Here is a 19,245-nt window from a genome sequence, read left to right on the forward strand (position 1 = left end):
AAGGCCTACCACAGATGTTTAACCAAGTATACTGAGTGCTTATGCCTTTTCTTATTTTTGTCATGGGATTTGTCATGGGATAAAAATAAGAAAAGGTATAAGAAAAGGTACCACACCTGTTTCCATGGAACTCTCACAATAGAAATGAAAATAAGACAGGTAATTAACTCTAAGATACCTCTGTAGTGTGGTGAGACTTATTACAGGGCAGCACTGCCTGAACATTATCCTGACCTGTGACATTACGAATATATCATCATAGCTCCTTATATATAGACAATCCAGCTGTGCCATATCCACTTTTATCAGAGATACATGGATATCCCTTTTTTTTTAATTAATTAATTAATTTTATTTTGGCCACACTGCATGGTTTGTGGGATTTCAGTTTCCCGACCCAGGCCACTGCAGTGAAAGCACCAAATGCTAACAACTAGACCACCAGGGAACTCCCTGGATATTCTTACATAGGTATCTAAGACAGATCTTTCTGGGGAAGCACAGGAGTGGGACGGGTACATACATGTTTCAACCTTTCTTGTCCTGTAGGGGCCAAAATGGAAAATAAGTTAATTTTCCAGATTTAGAACGACTGTGCTAAAACGACAATGAAAGCAAGATCATTTCTAGGCCAATACTGATAGATGGGTTATTTGCAACTTTTAGATAAATTTGTTGAAATGCAATAAAGTTTTTCTGAAAGCATATCCATATTTGTTAATATCATTTTTGGGGCTAATTATCCCTTCCTGCTTTTTTCTACTTTGTACATGGTGAGATACTCATTTTAAAAAAAAATTTATTTTATTTTTTGCCACGCCGTGCGGCTTGCAGGATCTTAGTTCCCTGATCAGGGATCGAACCCGGGCCCACAGCAGTGAAAACGCTGAGTCCTAACCACTGGACCACCAGGGAATTCCCAAGGCTCATTTTTATTAAACTCAAACCCATATAGTTCCTTGTTGAAAAGCAATAAATCAATACATAAGTGATCTTTAAAAATGGGTTTTAAGGGACTTCCCTGGTAGCGTAGTGGTTGAGAGTCCGCCTGCCAATGCAGGGGACACGAGTTCGAGCCCTGGTCCAGGAAGATCCCACCTGCTGCGGAGCAACTAAGCCTGTGTGCCACAACTACTGAGCCCGCGCTCTGGAGCCCGCAAGCCACAACTACTGAGCCCATGCGCCACAAGTAGTGAAGCCCATGGGCCTAGAGCCTGTGCTCTACAAGAGAAGCCACCGCAATGAGAAGCCTGCACACCACAACAGTTGCTGCAACTAGAGAATGCCTGCACACTGCAACGAAGACCCAACACAGCCAAAAAAAGTTTTTAAATGGGTTTTAAAATAATTCATATAAGTAGAGCACAGGGCAGTGAAACCATACTGTATGATACTGAAATCATGCATCTGTCAAATCCCACGAAATTATACAACAAAAAGAGTGAATCCTAATGTAACTATGGATTTTAATAACAATGTATCAATTTGGGTCCATCAATTGCAACAAATGTATCACACTAATGCAATATGCTAATAATGGGGGAAATGGGGGTGGGGGAAGGGAAGAGGACCTATATGGGAACTCTGTACTTTCTGTGCAATTTTTACAACAATAGTTGTAAACCTACAACTATTCTAAAAAATAAAGTCTGCTGAAGAAAATAGTTTACTCATACAACTCAATATCCAAAAAGTGAACAGAGGACTTGAACAGGCATTTTTCCAAAGAAGACTTAGAGATGGCCAAGAGGCACACGAAAAGATGCTCAACATCGTTAATCATCAGAGAAATGCAAATCAAAACCACAGTGAGATATCACCTCACACCTGTCATAATGGCTATCGTCAAAAACACAACAAATAATAAATGTAGGGGAGGATGTGGAGAAAAGGGAACCCTAGTACACTGTTGGTGGGAATGCAAATTGGTGTAGCCAGTATGGAAAACAGTGTGGAGCTTCCTCAAGAAATTAAAAATAGGGACTTCCCTGGTGGCCCAGTGGTAAAGAATCTGCCTTCCAAGGCAGGGGACGCGGGTTCGATCCCTGGTCAGGGAACTAAGATTCCACATGGCGCAGGGCAACTAAGCCCCCACGCCACAACTACTGAGCTCACACACCTCAACTAGAGAGCCTGCATGCCACGAACTACACAGCCCACACGCTCTGGAACCCGTGCGCCACAACTGAAAAGAAGAGAAAACACGCACGCCACAACTAGAGAGAAGCTTGCGCACCACAACGAAGAGCGGTCGCACCGCAACTAAGACCCAACACAGCCCCCCCAAAAAAATTTAAATGAAGTATAACCTATAAAAATTGAATCACTATATTGTACACCTGTAACTAACATAACATTATAAATCAACTATACCTCAATAAAAGAAAATAGTTCATATCCTAAGAATAAAAATAAATAAAAATATATCCATAGACTGTAATGCAATTCATTACAAGACAGCGTATCCGCATCTTTATTTAAAGCGATTTAAATTAGTAAATAAGTTAATAACAAGTTCATGTTATGGGCACTAACAGGGCTTTGGTAATCATCTAGACCACACCATACGTTAAGAAACTGAAGACCAGAGAAATTAAGCGAACTGATCAAGATCAAAGTTGTCTGTTGACAGTACTGAGCTCAAACTTCATCTCCACATTACCAAGCTGAAGTGCTCCTTCGACAATGCTTCGTGCCGTATCTTTTTCAAACGAGGTAATATGGTGAGAACAACTAGTAAAAATTCCAACATAAATGCAAGAGGTAGGACTGGAGAATGGGTAAACGCCACCCGTCGGGCTTCTATGCTTGGTTAAATACCTCACTTCATTTACGTCTCCTCAAGACTAAGTTCTTACTTGCAAAAGATGAAGGTCCCAAAACTCTCTTAGTTCATGGCTGGGCTGGTTCTCACTTCCTCTCGGGGGGAAGCACGACGGGGCGGAGAGAAGACTCCGCGGTCCGAGCTCCTCAGGTGTCCCTGCCCAAGCCCCGCAGACTCTTCACCCTCAGCTCTCCTGACGTCCCCGCGCGGGATCGAAGCTCGTCTGTAGCAGCGGCTTGGGGACCTCAGCTTCTCCACCGAGGCCGCACAGCGGAGCCGGAAAATGTCTAGAGCACGGCGCCACAACAGCACGGCTAACCAAATGCCAATTTTCCAACTTCTTTTTTGGCGCTTCTGTGACGCAACTTCCGCCCGAAGCTGCGGCGAGACCGGAGGGGCGTGACGGAGGGCAGCCAATCAAGGAGATCGGCCTGACGGAAGCCTTGAGGCTCCCGGAAGCTGTCCTGAGGTTCTTATCGGAAAGCGGAAGCGGCGCGCAGCACGTGGGGGCGGTGCCGGTCAGAGGGCTTTGAGTCCTCTTGGTTTGTGGGAGGTGAGGCTGCCAGCGGCTACAGCCCAGGGCCAGGGGCAGAGCGCGGGGAACTGGAGAGACGCTGCGGAGCTCGGAGACCGGCTGAGCGTCATGGAGGGCTCTGAGGAGCAACCGGGCCCACGGCCACCGCATCCCGGGGACCACCGCATCCGCGACGGCGACTTCGTGGTGCTGAAACGGGAAGATGTGTTTAAAGCAGTGCAGGTCCAGCGGAGAAAGTAAGTCGGGTCGCTGGCCTTAGGGGTTCTCCGCCCTCATCTTCTAGACACCCTCTCCCTCCAGGGTACCATTCTTGGATTCCCAATCCATTCTGGATTCCCAATCCTGTCCCTCGTTATCTCCTCTGGGATCTTCCCACAGAGGCCTTTGCCCCCAGGATCCCATCCTTGGCCCTCGAGATCTCCCTCACTCCTTCTGTCTTCCTACAGAACTCCCCTCCGTGATCTCATACTGGCCCTCCATCTTAAGCATCTCACTTTTTCCAGGGTCCTTTTCCAATTCTTGGCCCTCAGGTGCTCCGCCCCTCTCTCCAGGCCCCCACCCCACCCCCTGTCCTGTGGTTCTTTCCCCAGGTTTTGAGTTCTTCTCTCCTGTCTTCTCACAGAACCCACCCTTCACCCTCTAGTCTCATTCTTGCCTCCCAGAGCCCCCCTCATCACAACTTTATTTTGTATTCTTGAAACCAGTGCTCTTTTCTTTTCAGAATTTCTGATTAGAAATGTGTAAAGTGCTAATACTAATTATTTAAGCTTTTTAATTTAAGTATAGCAGTGCAGCGAAGTCCTTAGGGTTATACGTTCGATGAACGATTCCATGTGCAGATGAACCTTTGGTTTTTCTTTCTAGTATTGTCTTTTTAAGTTGCTTTATCGTGAGATGTGGTTGTTTGAGTTTGCTTCTTACAGATGTGCTTTTTTAGATAAGAGCTTTTCATTCCCAAGGAGACAGACAGTAACATCTTTATTTCTAAAAAGTATTCTTTAGACATTTATTTTGAAACACTTTTCATCAGTTTTCTTGGCAGAAGCCATAGCATTAGTTTCCATTTTGTTTAGAAAATGACTCTTTGAGTTCAACTACATCCCAGGCCAGACTCTCCCTTCACTCTTTCCTCGGGGCTGCACTCATCTGGTTAGGCAGAAGCAGTCTTGCCTCTGTGAGCAGACTCTGCACATCCCCCTCTTCCCCAAGGAAGGTGTAGCTCCATGTCCTTCTGACTGGGTCCCACTTTCCTCACTAGGGCAGTGACCTCTTGTCAGGCCAGTCAGTTTGAGTGACACACCCTTCTTTGCATATCAGACCAGCTGCCAGGGGGTAAACCCAACCCAGCTCAGACACAGTGTTTTGCTAGCACTGGGCTACTCAAAGGATGAGGTGGGGGAGGGTACACATCTGGGCTGAGCTGAGTTTCAGCTTCTCTGAGGGGATTCATGTCAGCAAATATTTAGAGTGTCTGTTATGTGTTAATCACTGAGGACCCAGCAACGAGCAAGAATTGGCCCTGTCTGGATACTTAGGATCTTGGAGAAATTCACTCAGGTGGTTCAAGTAAGGAGACTTAATGAAGATGTGACACATACACATACAGAGATGTGACAAGGTTTAGAGAACCAGTAGAGAGACTGGTGATGCATCCAAGGGTCTAGAATTGTGGGAAGCCTTCAGCAAGGGAGCCTGTGTGATGTGGTCTGTGCATTCTGTCATGGTTGGCTTCTTGGGGCACAGAGAAAGAAAGAGAAGGTGTAGGATGGGGCATAAAGAAAATTAACCAGTGTACATCTTTCAGAATTCAGAGTTCTGTTGATACGGGCCATGTCCTGAAGCTAAGCAGGCCTTCCTGAGATCCATTTGTTCTTTGCTGGATAGACCGTGTGGTGCAGTGGAAAGAACCAGGCTTTTAAGTCAGGCAGACTTGGATTTGAATCCCAATTCCTACTGTGTAACTGAATCTTGGGCAAGACACTTTTCCCTCAGTCTCAAGTTTGTTCACCTGGAAAGAGCTGTGTCCCAGGATTACTTAATTGAGAATTAAATCAAAAAGTATGAAACACCTGGCACATACTACCTAACCCCTGATCGACACTCAGTGGTTGTTAGTTTTTGTCTTTTGAAAGGAAAGTTTTTTGTTTTTGTGGGATTTCCCTTTTACATTGTTAAGAAGATAAAAATCTGGGTAATGGGAAAAGCTAAGATTGCCTGGGCCTCAGTAGAGCCTCATCAGTGTTAGGCACTACAAATGTGTAGATTGTCAATAATGTTCATATGTAAATATCATTTGCTTTTACTGGATGATTTTCAAAGAAAATGGCCAGTTAGGCCAGGGAATTTGTTAAATCCCTGTCATCTCAATGATTGTTCAGTTTTGAGATTTTCTTGTGTAAGTTACAAGAGGCGTCACAGTGTGTGTCTCAGTGGCATGGCAGTCTTGCTACTCAGGAAATCCAAAGTCTGCGAGTTTGGACATCCTGTCAGACAGTGCAACTTGGAGCCAGACCAATGCCTCAGAAGAGGAATGTCTTCTGTCCTTGTTTCTCATTCCAAATTCAGTGTTTCTGTGGCTTCTTTATTAATTTTGTGCAGTGTTTTGTGTTTCTGACCCCAACCCAATCCTCTCTAGTTCGTTTGTCAGTTCATGGTCAGAGATAATGGTGCTAATCATCCTTTAGGGAGACTGATTATGAAATAACCTAGATTGAATAAATCTTTCCTATACTGAATACAAATGAGATTCAGCTAATTGATTGCATTTCTTCCCCAGAAAAGTAACTTTTGAAAAACAGTGGTTCTATCTGGATAACATCATTGGCCATAGTTATGGAACCACATTTGAAGTGACCAGTGGAGGAAGTCTTCAGCCTAAGAAGAAGAAGGAAGAGCCTACTTCAGGTGCACTGTACTATTTAGGATGTATGAAATAGTTGCTCTTGAGCTGGCTACTCAGAAACCTGTCAACTCGAATTAATTCTAGAATGCTAGCCCAGGCTGTCCCCAAAGAAATCTAAACTCATAATCTAAGAACTGTAGCTTGGTGGAATGCATTAGGGTCTGCCTTTGGCTTTGAGATACCTGGGTTCTGACTCCTGCCCATCATTAACCAGCTCTTCGACCTTGGGCCAGGTATTTGATGCCATGAATCCTTGCAGCTTCATTGTAAGAGTGGGTGTGGAGCCCTGTTGGTGTCTAGAAGTTACCAGCTCTTGAGGTAGTTAGCATATAGGGTAAGGATAATAGGTCTGGCTTTGAATTCAGCTGACTAGGTTTAAGTTCCAGCTTCATGACTTACTTTATAACCTTGACCTAGTTATTTGGTTTCTCTAAGTTTTATATTCTCATCAGTAAAATAGGGCCATAAACACATTTAATGCCCAAGCTTCACAGAGAAGTTCTTAACAGTGCCTTGCCTGTTAGAGTAACGACCCCATAATTTTAGTATTATTGTTAATTAAAATTAAATACTTAAATTTTTATCAAAATAAATGTGCTTAAATATTAATAAAATTAAAATACTTAATTATTAAAATTAAATAATTAAAACACTATTGAAGTTCTGGTTCAAACCAGTTTACTAAATACTTTTAAATCAACCTTCATGTTTTTATTAAGCACCAGATATGTTCTAGACATGATGAAGCAGTACAATTTCAGTAGTTCCTTAGATAGACTATCCCATAAAATTTATTTAGCAGTGGGGAACACCAAAAATAAGCAACCAGCATAATTTCAGATGGTGATATGTGCTGTGCAGATGGTAGAGTAGGGAGGTGTACTGAAGGCTGATTGAAAGATGTGAAACTTGGCTGAGATGGTGAGCTCAGCCCTGAGTGATGGAAAGGATCCACCCACTTGGAGATGTCACAAGAGCATTCCAGACAGAGGGAGCAGCAAGTGCCAAAGCCCCGCATTGAGACCATGCTGCTGTGTGTCTAAGGAACAGAAAGAAGGGCAATGTGGCTGAGTACAGGGGTTGAGAAATGAGCCCTGGAAAGGTAGCCAGGGGCCAGGTCATATAACAACCGTGCAGGTCGTCTTTGAATTGCTACTGGAAGCCACTGTGGTTTTGTGCGTTGGAATAGATGAGCCAATTTGCATTTTAAAAAGAGAACTTTGGTGTCACGTAGATTGTAAGGGGACAAGAGTGGGAACAAGAATATGAGTGAGTGGCTTGGAGTAGTCGTGACAAGAAAGGATAGTGGATTGGGGTGGGGGCAGTGGAACTGGAAGGCCAGATTTAAGTGGCTGATGGGCTGGATGTGGATACGAACTTAGAATAGGAAAGATTTTTAAATAATTTCAGATCATACATGTCATAGAGCAATTTTCTTCCTTAGAGACCAAAGAAGCGGGCACTGATAATCGAAATATAATTGATGATGGGAAATCTCAGAAACTTACTCAAGATGACATAAAAGCTTTAAAGGACAAAGGCATTAAAGGCGAGGTAAAATTCAAAGGATTTTTTGTTTTGTTTTCATTTGGTATTTAGGAAATTGCTTGCATTTTAAAGCAGACTTCTCCTAAGGTAAAATGTAAAAATACTGTACACTTCTGTTAAAAATAGCTTGAAGTGTATATGCAATTCAGTATATCAAAGATTTTGTTTCTTATAGGCAGGAATGTAAGTGAATAGCATTACTAATAGTGTTAGCAAAAGAGAATTTGATACTTAGTTCATCTCAGAGCTTAAGTTTGTTCATTTTCAGTAATGTTTTCAGCCAGTGTCTTCAGGACTGACAGTTTTCTTTACTTCTTTTCTTCCTTTATTGTATATGTCTGTTCTTTTACTTTGATTTAAATGGAGTTTAAAGTACTTATATTTTAATACAAATTCTAGATAGAGTATAAAAATACAAAGTTCACCCATTTGGACTTCTGTGGAAAAGGGCCTGGAGAATCAGACATTTGGATACATTCTGGGGTAAGAAACCTTTGAAGTTATCTGTGCTGTGAAAATAAAGTTTCAGGAAATCTGCTTGCTCCTTTTCTTGTAGGAAATAGTTCAGCAATTAATTGAAAATAGTACAACATTCCGAGACAAGACAGAATTTGCTCAAGATAAATATATAAAAAAGAAGAAAAAGAAGTAAGTAATTTTTGTTTTTAAAAGGATGAAAATATAAAATCTTTTTATAGGTTTAAAAAATGTATTATTAAAAATAAAATATTTTAAACTAGCTTTTTAAAATTGATGTTCTGATTTTCCTTCCCCCAGATATGAAGCCATGATTACTGTTGTGAAGCCATCCACCCGCATTCTTTCAGTTATGTATTATGCAAGAGAACCTGGAAAAATTAAGTACGCTTTGTTTCCTTTCAAAAGTATAATTGGGGGAAAGTATATCTTTAAGAAAGTCATGATTTTAAGTAAAATGAAAATCTTGCTCATCTGCATAAAGTGTCCTCCTACTTCATAAATTGTAAGTCCTTTTTTACTATTGCCTCCAAAGCAATCGATAATTTTATCAACATCATTTTTATGAAACAAACAAAACTTGAAAAATTATGATTAAAATAGCAGACTTTGCTTAGCTATAAATGAATGAATCATTTTTTTTCCTTAGCCACATGAGATACGATACGCTAGCCCAGATGCTGACGTTGGGAAATATCCGTGCTGGCAATAAAATGATTGTGATGGAAACATGTGCAGGCTTGGTGCTGGGTGCAATGATGGAACGAATGGGAGGTAAGATTTAACGTTTTCAAGTTCATTAAAACCCTACCATGATTTGAGTCGAGGGGTCTAAAAAACTCAAAAGTCATGGAAAGTGAGTTTGAGTTACTGGAAGCGAATGAAATGACTTGGGTGTGCCTGCACAGCTCCAGTCTCTGGGACCTTTCTCCGTAGCCCACATCTCCCAGCCTGAGCTGTGCTGGCACTCCCGACACAGTGTCCTTTCCAGCTTCTGTGTCAGTGGGGATGGTTCTGAAGCCTGTGACTGGCTAGGACCTCCAGGACCATGATTTCAGTTAAACTCTTGGATAGTTGGTGCTCATTTTATTGGCCTGAATTGAGAGTATAGGGTGGGAAGAATACTAGGGATGTATTCTGTACTAGAAGAGTACAACACAGCCTGATTTGTCTGCCCTTTTTATGACCCTGTTGAAGATAAGAACTTCTAACTGTCCTGTTTAAAGATTGGACTTGGGGGATGCTGAGAACCAATCACCAATCATGTAACATACAAAATTTGTATGATCACAGGGTTTTACTGTAGTGTCAAGGGGGGTACACTTCTTTAAGACTTCCTGTGTACCTGTTTGGAATTCTGTTACCCCCATTGGGAATACGCATGGACTCCAGATGGACCCCAGAGGAGCTGCATCACCTTCAACCTCTGAACAGTGTAAAGCAGAGAGACCTTCAGTCTCCTTAATGTGTAGTACCCCGAGGGTTGCATAGTCTAGAGCCACCTCCATTGAGCAGATATTTGTTTCTTTTGTCTGTTCAGGTTTTGGCTCCATTATTCAGCTGTACCCTGGAGGTGGACCTGTTCGGGCAGCAACAGCATGTTTTGGATTTCCAAAATCTTTCCTCAGTGGTCTTTATGAATTCCCCCTCAACCAAGTGGACAGTCTTTTAAATGGAACATTTTCTGCTGAGATGTTATCTTCAGAGCCAAAAGACAGTGCTTCGGTTGAAGAAAGTAATGGCACACTGGAGGAAAAACAGACTTCAGAACAAGAGAATGAAGACAGCATGCCAGAAGCCCCAGAGAGCAATCACCCAGAAGAACAAGAAACAATGGAAATTGTCTCTCAAGATCCAGACTATAAGGAGCCTAAAGAGAGAGGAAGCAAAAAGGATTATGTAAGAATGTTAAGAGTTCCCACTACCCTCAGTATCTTCCTCAGGCTTCATTTAACTTCATGTAAGCCCTGAGATTTGATTTGGCTTTGGAGCATCAGCTCCCAAGATAACAAATATCAAAACAGACAGATAAAAAATGTGTGTGAGTGTACACACGTGTGATTTAATTTTTGGGATGGAGCTTTAGGATACAGAAGCATTGTATAGGTGGCTGCATGGTGGTTTTATAACCAAAGGGCTCTCTTATGTGTTTCCAGCTTCCTTATAAATGATCTCCTTCTGTTGCCTTAGTCCAAGTTGATAAATATTGTTAAAATGTTTTGACAGACCAGTGTTTCCATAAACCCGACTGAATGACCTCAGTATGTTGGTATCTTATTTTTCTTCTTGAAGATTCAGGAAAAGCAGAGGAGACAAGAAGAGCAGAAGAAAAGACATTTAGAGGCTGCTGCTCTGCTGAGTGAAAGAAACGCAGACGGGTGTGTTGCTGAAAGAACACAGGAGACATCTTGGTGCTCGTGGGCTCTGCTTCAAGCAGATTAGCATTCTCTGTCTGCTTGTCTATTTTGGTTGTAGTGAGGGCAAACATGATGATTCTGTCTTGCGTTTTTAAAGAAAGGAGGCTGCATCTGGCAGAGATGGGAAATTGATTATGCTGGTTTCAGAGTTTTAGAAGAAATTGAAATTTCTCCAATGATGTCACATCAAGTTGGGCTGTGTAGTCCCACTAGGTGTAGGTTGGGGGGCATTCCAGTTGATGTGTTACTGACTAAGGGCATGGGCTAAGGAAAACCTGACAGGAAAGGCAGATTCAGGTATCTGCAAAGCCAGTATTACGATGTTGGATTTTCTTCCAGGTTTTTTTTTTTTAAATCAAGACTGTCATTAGAGTTGCCAACTCTAAGTTGGCCGCATAGAGTTGCCAGTCACCATGAGAGTTTATAATCCAGTTTGTGTTTCCTAGAAAGTAATAGCTCATGATTTTATTGTTGGAATCTCTAGAATGTTGTATTTAAAGTGCTTCCTTGTGTGAGTCATGCAAATAAATACGTGATATTTTAAAACCTATGCTCTGGTTTGGGGACATAGAGAAATAATTTGTCTAACATTTTCCTTGCAGTTTAATTGTAGCTAGTCGTTTCCATCCCACTCCACTGCTGCTGTCTTTGCTGGACTTTGTGGCTCCTTCAAGGCCATTCGTGGTGTACTGTCAATATAAAGAGGTAATACTGAAACAGAGTGGACAGGAATTCTTCCATCTGAATGTTGATTCTCAAATTGCACCCTCAAAATAATTATTAACAGAACTCTGTTTATGCCTTTAGCCTCTGTTGGAATGCTACACAAAACTGCGGGAAAGAGGAGGGGTCATCAATCTCAGGCTATCTGAAACCTGGCTCAGAAATTACCAGGTATGTGTTCTCACAGCCAGTCCCTGGGAGCTGCTCTCCTGGGTCGCTGGCTCTGCACAGTAGTACCAGAAGCTGTTAAATAGGGATCTCCCTGATTCTATCTATAGATATGGTGGAGTCTCATGTCTATAACTCAGAGAAAGTGCCCTGACCTTTCCGGACCCTTTTTTCTTTCTTCACATCATGGTCTATTACTCAGATACCCGAGTCCAGAGACATTTAAAATGCAAACGACTATGGTTTGTGTTTCCCCAAGGCCTTGAGATCACTGTAGAGGGAATAACTGATAATAGCAAAATCCCTAGGCTAACAAGAAAGTGACCCTTTCCTTTCTGCTGGCATGTCTTTGCAGCAAGTGTTCGAGAATTCCTGGTGGGCTCTGTCAGTTCAGGTCCTCTGGAACGTATATGCGAAGATAGAATTAAAAGTGTAAGAGAAATGCCTGTGAAAGATAAGACAAACGGGAGCAGGATTAGACAGGGAGAGCTGTCAGACCATGATACAGGTCTGATGCCTGTGACAAGTGGGAGGAAGGAGGGGAGGAAGAGCATGCAGTGCTGCTCTGAAAAAGTCTCAGCCAGGATGACGAGGAACCGCAGAGCAAAAATTGCCCATTAAAGGAGGGAGAAAAACCAGGCCCAGAGCACTACACAAACCAGTCGCCCTTTCACCACCAGAAACTTGCTTCAGGTTTAAGAGAAATGGTTTCAGTTTTATATTTCAAAAGAAAATCACTTAAACCAATTTCTACGCTTTTATCTGCACTGTCATATGAAAGATGGACCTCCTTAGGAATTGGTCTGATTAAATTGGTCTCTCTTCAGGTGAATCTGTGTCGTTTAAATTCTCATTTCTGGCATGTGTATTGTTAACGTGGCTTTATCTGCTTAGGAAAACATGAATGTCTGTCTTTCTGTCTTGATTAGGTTTTGCCAGATCGAAGTCATCCCAAACTACTGATGAGCGGAGGTGGGGGGTACCTTCTCTCAGGCTTCACTGTTGCCATGGACAACCTTAAAGCAGACCCCAGTCTCAAATCTAGCACCAGCACTTTAGAATCACACAAGACTGAAGAGCCAGCAGCTAAAAAACGGAAGTGCCCAGAGTCTGATTCAACCTTTCAAAAATTGCTTTGATTTTTGTTCTCAGACATTATGCAGTTAGTAAGTAAACTTTAAATGCCATTACTAATTGTGTTTTCATATCCTAAGAATGAGAACATGTCTATACCCCTGTTCATGGGAAGGACAAGTAAGCCTTTTGTCCACCTCTGACACAGATTGGTTCTGTCTGTCAAAACCTCGAGCCAGAATACCCAAGCCTGGGGTAAGCAGTAAACTGGTATATGGCCAGTTGTGTTTATTTCACAAAAATCCTCTAAGTACTTTTAGTGCTCTGTGCAAATATCTTGAGAATTTAGAGATCAAAGAAATATATTTATACAAAACTTTGTTTATATGTTAAGCCAAGTGGAGTAACACACCATCAGTGAAACTTGGGTACTGAAACGAAGGAATTTGTGGAAGACATTTCCTCTGTTCATTATGTTCTCTTCAACCTAAGCAATATGAATGTGTGTGAGACTTACAGTACCAAAAATGTCCACCCTTTTCCCTCCAATGGAATAAACTTTTAATAATTTTATATTTTATTATTTTAATAGTTGATGACCTAGAAAAGATCTGAGTATTTATTTTACTGCTGTTTTTGTCAGTAGAAAGGTGTTTTAGGGTACTTTTTTGAATTAATTTGCCAATCCTCTCATTCTTTGTTCTAAATAAAGTGACTAGAATTTTTGTGTACTATTAAATGAAACAGAAATGGTTTTTTCCCTCCCCAGAGACTTATGGAGATAGATAGATACATGTATATGGATGTTGGTATATGCGCATACATACATATATTTATGTGTGCACACACATCCACATGGAGACAGAGAGAACACACTGTCCATATGAACTGTAACAAAGTTTAGTGCAGGGCTTAGACCAGTCCTCATTGCATTAGTGTCACTCCTTGTCAAATGTATTTTAAAGTGCCTTTTTTTGGTGATTATTAATGCTGGTTTGTTGAGCTCTGGCATGACTAGGTGGTTAGCCTTTCTAAGCTCTGAAAAAGTGTAATTAAATTATTTGGTCATCTGCAGCCAAGAAAAGTGTTTAGAGGAAGCCACAGCTCTTGCCCATTGAGAGTCTGAGTCTTGCTCACTAAACATGCTCATCGTGTGTATTGTTCATGTCGTTATAGAATAGATGCAATCATCCAGCAAGGGGCATCTCAGAAAAAAAAAAGAAATTGCTTTTTCCTAATAGCATGTACTATTCTAAAAATGGCCAGTGTGGTTACCAACAACTACAGTTCTGATTCCTTTTTCTTAAAACAATTGCTTTTAAAGAATAAAAGCATTTCGTACTGTGATCCGTCTGACTTACATGAATGATGCTGTCAGTGATGCCGCATTCATTGGCTTTCAGCTGATTGTGACACGTGGTCTTTGTAAGAAAACGTGCCTGGATTGGCATGTCACTGAACATGTCCTTGCAAACAGTTGTCACTCACATGCAACCAGTCAAGTTTGGTCGAAGAGAACACAATATATGCACAGACTAGATTCAGTAGTGGCTGGTCTCCACTGGTCACTGTTGTTAGAACCATCTCCTACTTGAAACTCAACCAGTTTTCAAGTCCCATCTCATTCCATTCATTGTGGGGGTCTGCACTGCCAAGGACGTGTGCACCCATATAGCTGCCCCTGGAGTTGACTTATGGACTTTTGCACCAGGTTAACTTAAAGTTAACCTTTACTGGTTAATGTTTTCTCATTCATGTAATTTACTTCATCTTTGAGTACTGATGACTTAATTCAGTGGTTTGAAAATTTAGTGTGCACCAGAATCCCCTGGGGGGCTTATTAAAACACTGATTGCTGGGCTCCACTGAGTTTCTAAGTATTAAGTCTGCAATGGGGCGGGAAATTTGCATTTCTAAGTTTCCAGGTGACACTAGTGCTGCTGGGCCGGAACCCACTCCTTGAGAAACACTTCTGTGTATACACACATATCAAGAGTGTCTTGTTTATAAAGTGGACATCCACCTTTGGAGCACATGAGTGGGTAATTCTATGACTACTAGACATCCAGTCACCAGGAGAGCTATGTGAAATAGCACTTTAATGAGTGGCCATCAAAAAGTAAAGACAAAATCATTATGTGATGTCCATCTTACTTCTCCATTGGATTAGGGTACTTGGAAATATACAGTGGTGCCAGTTAGAAGATTTTTTAGCATAAAGGTACATTAAAATTGTATGACGTTTTATTGAGTTGTAATTGCCATAATAACATTGTGTAAATTTAAGGTGTTCAATGTTGATTTGATGCAGTTATGTATTGCAGAATTAGCTAACACCACCACCTGTGACATACCATTTGGGTTGGGGGCGAGAACATTAAAAATGTACTCTCTTAGCAACTTTCCAGTATATAATTATGGTTAATTATAATCACTATGCTCTACATTAAATCGCCAGAATGTATACATTCTTAAATCGCCAGAATATATTCATCTTATAACTGAAAGTTTGTGCCTTGTGACCAGTATCTCCCCATTTCCCCCACCGCCCAGCCCCTGGCAGTCACCATTTTACTTTGTTTCTATGAGTTTGATTTTTTTAGATTCCACATATAAGTGACATCATACAGTACTTGGCTTATTTCACTTAGCATAATGCCCTCAGAGTCTATCCATGTTGTCACAAGTGTCAGGATTTCCCTCTTTCTTGTGCCTGAATAATATTCCATTGTATATATATGCCACATCTTTATCCATTCATCTGTTGGTGGACACTTAGGTTGTTTCCATATCTTGTCTATTGTGAATAATGCTGCAATGAACATGGGAGTGCAAATATCTCTTCAAGATACTGATTTCATTTTCTTTGGATATATATTCACATACAAAAAGTCTACGCTTTTACACTACCCCTACATTTTGTATTTTTGATGTTTTGTCTTTTTCATGTTGTGTGTCCATTAATAAATTATTGTAGTTATATTTTAATACTTTTGTCTTTATAAGTGACTTACCCACCACTATTACAATATTAGCATATTCTGAATTTATATTTTACCTTTGTAAGTGAATTTTATACTTTCATATGTTCTCATGTTACTAAATAGCTTATTAGCAGCTTTCATTTCAGCTTGAAAAACTCCCTTTAGCATTTCTTGTAAGGCTGATCTAGTGGTGATAAACTTCAGCTTTTGTTTGTTTGGAAAATTCTATCCTTCAATTCTGAAGGACAACTTTGCTGCATATAGTATTCTTGGTTGGCAGTTTTTTCTTTCAGCACTTTGAATATATCATCCCACTTGTTTCTGGCCTGTAAGGTTTCTGCTGAAAAATCTACTTGTAGTCTTATGGGGGTTCTCTTGTACGTAACAAGTTGCTTTTCTCTTGTTGCTTTTAAGTCTCTCTCCTTGCCTTTAACTTTTGACAATTTAATCGTAATGTGTGTCAGTATAGGTTCATCTAATTTGGTACTCTGAGTTTCCTTTATCTGGATGTCTGTTTTTTTTTCCTCCACGTTAGGGAACTTTTCAGCCATTATTTCTTTGAATAAGCTTTCTGCTCCTTTCTCTCTCTCTTCTCCTAGAACCTCTATAATGTGTATATTGGTCCACTTGATGGTATCTCAGGTCTCCTAAGATATGTTCACTCTTTTTCATTCTTACTTTCTTTTTGTTGCTCTGACTGGATGAATTCCACTGGACTGTCTTTGAGTTCATTGCTCCTTTCTTCTGTTTAATCGAGTCTGCTATGAACCCCTCTGTTGAATTTTTCAGTTTAGTTATTGTATTATTCAATATTCAATTATTCTGTTTGGTAGTTATATTTTCTGTCTGTTTTGAAGTTCTCACTTTATTTATGAATTGCTCTCCTGACCTTGGTGGGCGTCTTTATGACCATTTTTTTGAACTCTATCAGGTAAAATCACTTATCTCTTTCATGAAGATCTGTTTCTGGAGATTTTGTGTGTTCTTTTGTTTAGAACATATTCCTCTGTTTATTTTCTTTCACTCTCAGTCTTGGTGCCTGCACATTAGATACAATAGCCACCTCTCACATTCTTGACAGAATGATCTCATATAGGAGATAAACCTCATCAATTAGCCCAGTCTGAGCTCTTGGTTGTCTCTCAAGACTTTCTGATCTCCAAGCTACTTGAAGAGCAACTGATAAGCTGTTAAGTACCCCTGACTTTGTTCTTAGTGGCTCCCAATAATTGAGGGTGTGCCATGACCCATCAATATCCCAAAGGGTAGAATTGCTGTCAACACCTAGATGCAGGCTGATTAGAAGTGGATCCTCAGGCAGCAGCTGGGAAAGTATGTAGTTAAGCCCTTTCCAGGGAGAAACTGGGAGGTGAGCATTTTTTGCCTGCTCCCTCTACACTGAACCCAGATGTATAGCTGCAGGGGGTGCTCCTGCACCCATATAAAAACTTCTTTGCTAAAGTCCTGTGGGACTCGTGAATGCAGTTCTCATTGGCTATTAGATTTGGGGTTTTATTCCTTGGGTGGCAGCTGGGATGCCAGACATGCATACAAGCTCCTTCCAGAGAGGTTGGCAATCGGATAATGTTGGGGCAAACCTGAGGTGGAAAGTAGGGAAAGTGCTCATAGACTCTGGTGGCCCTGGATCACAGCCAGTCCCTAAATGTGTGCTAAATTGAAGCCTAGTGCTCAAGCAGCAGCTTGTAAAGTGTGTAGTCACACCCTCAGGGAAAGGCTGGGAGATGGGTATTGTTCTCTGCTACTTCTGCACTGAGCCCTGGGGGGTGGCCACAGCAGCAAGTGTTTGGTTGCCATTAAGAACTGCTACTTTGTTTGCTACAGTCCTGTGGGTCTCATGGACCTAAACCGCCTTGGCTTTCAGAGCTAGGTCTTTAGGAGGCCCGTTGGTTCCTTGAGTGGGACTCTTAAATGTTGGGGTGCTATGTTGTGGTCCAAACCCTGTGGCCCTCAGGGAGAGGCTGGGAGTTGGGGTTGGCATTTCCCTCTCGACTGTACAGTACCGTGGCAAGGATGAAGTTGAGAACATTCATTGTATCCGAATGAGGGATGAGGGAGTTCAGGACCCTTCTATGTTGCCATCTTGGTCCCCTCTCATATGAAGCAGATTTTTTTGTTTTTTGTTTTTGGCCGCGCTGCGTGGCTTGCGGTATCTTAATTCACCGACCAGGGATCAAACCCAGGCCCCCTTCAGTGGAAGCTAGGAGCCCTAACCACTGGACCACCAGGGAATTCCCTCATATGAACCAGATCTTAATGGGTAATCATTCATTTATTGGTTGTATATGGAAAAGCCAAAAATATATTCTTTTTTAATATGTATAAACTTTTGAAGAAAAAGGGCATGTACATTTTGTTTTAAAGCATTTGTTGTTGGAGATTGTCATGCTGAGTGAAATAAATCAGACAGAAAGACAAATATCATACGATGTTGCTTGTATGTGGAATCTAAGAAAATGGTACAGGTGAACTTGTTTGCAGGACAAGAGAGAGAGTCACAGACGTAGGGGGCCAACTCATGGTTGCCAGGGGGGAAAAGGGCAAGGGAGAGTGAACTGGGAGATTGGGACTGACATATGCACACTACTATATATAAGGTGGATGACTAACAGGAACCTACTCTATGGCACAGGGAACTCTACTCAGTGTTCTGTGGTGACCTATATGGGAAAAGAACCTAAAAAAGAGTGGCTTATATGTATATGTGTGACTGGTTCACTTTGCTGTGCAGCAGAAACTGGCACAACATTGTAAAACAACTGCTACAATAAAAATTAATTTAAAAAAATAAAGCATTGATTGTAAATATTAACAATAGCAATAGTAAATACTAAGAAGCATGTCCTAAAAATCTGATTATTAAAATTCATGTTGTTCTAAATGGTCCTGATTTTGGACTCTATTTAACTAGTGCTAGAAAAGATCCAATTACATCTGATATCTTTACTAGAAATAATATGTTGCCTCTGGGCTAGTATTAATTTTTGTAAAATAAATTACAGATTTTTCTTGGCCTTATGTAATACAGGTCAGATGGCAAGAAATGTGAGTACCTGATAAGCTGTTAATTACCCCCATTAACATTTATTAGGCACCCACTGTTTTTTGACCCTTTCTGAGGAAGTGCAAAATCTTCGAAGCATAGGAAATTAATGTGATGTACTCCCCCCTCCTTTTATTTTTGCCTCTTACAGTTCATTAGTAGCCTGGGCTTCTGGCATTTAAATGAGATATTAAAACAGGACTGGAAAGATTTAGATATTTCATTTTCACATTGCCAGAAAGTTAACAAGGTACTAAAGAAAACTTGTTTTAAAATGTGGGTGGCCTCAATATGTTGTATGTTGTTATCATTCTAAACCAGCACACTTGGAAAAGTAGAGAAATTAATCCAGAGGGCGGAGGAAGTGAGAGTGAAAAGTTATTTGCCTTCTGGGAGTATTTTCCACAAACAAATACGTGTAAGTAAGGTGGCCTCTTACAGTTCTTTTCCATCACCTGTGAGTGACACAAAGTAGCTGTAAGGCGACAGACTCAAGGAATAGAGGAGACAAAAATAAGAAAGAATATGCCTG

The 19,245-nt window shown here is 41.1% G+C and overlaps 2 protein-coding genes across 5 annotated transcripts in view; one reads left to right on the forward strand and one right to left on the reverse strand.

The window, feature by feature from the left end:
- Positions 1-3,153, reverse strand: part of MCM8 (minichromosome maintenance 8 homologous recombination repair factor) — a 38,866-nt gene extending 35,713 nt beyond the window's left edge. For all 3 annotated transcript variants that reach the window (XM_024764266.1, XM_024764265.1, XM_024764267.1), the window contains exon 1: positions 2,859-3,153. The gene's annotated coding sequence lies outside the window, so the exon portion shown is untranslated. The remainder of the gene's footprint in view (positions 1-2,858) is intronic.
- A 78-nt stretch (positions 3,154-3,231) lies between these two features.
- Positions 3,232-15,211, forward strand: TRMT6 (tRNA methyltransferase 6 non-catalytic subunit). 2 transcript variants are annotated; one of them, XM_024764271.1, is made up of 11 exons: positions 3,232-3,595; positions 6,136-6,263; positions 7,706-7,815; positions 8,366-8,457; positions 8,587-8,670; positions 8,936-9,060; positions 9,827-10,185; positions 10,579-10,664; positions 11,306-11,408; positions 11,511-11,597; positions 12,524-12,784. In XM_024764271.1, the coding sequence occupies exons 1-11, from the start codon at positions 3,468-3,470 to the stop codon at positions 12,731-12,733; spliced, it is 1,512 nt and encodes a 503-aa protein (XP_024620039.1). In that variant the 5' UTR covers positions 3,232-3,467; the 3' UTR covers positions 12,734-12,784. The 2 variants fall into 2 exon arrangements, with proteins under 2 accessions (XP_024620039.1, XP_024620040.1); XM_024764272.1 differs by lacking the exons at positions 3,232-3,595; positions 6,136-6,263; positions 7,706-7,815 and adding an exon at positions 8,271-8,292 and having other exon boundaries at positions 12,524-15,211.
- The last annotated feature ends 4,034 nt before the right edge of the window (positions 15,212-19,245 follow it).

Source organism: Neophocaena asiaeorientalis, unplaced genomic scaffold, assembly GCF_003031525.2.
Source record: "Neophocaena asiaeorientalis asiaeorientalis breed wild unplaced genomic scaffold, Neophocaena_asiaeorientalis_V1.1 scaffold400, whole genome shotgun sequence".
NCBI lineage: Eukaryota > Metazoa > Chordata > Mammalia > Artiodactyla > Phocoenidae > Neophocaena > Neophocaena asiaeorientalis.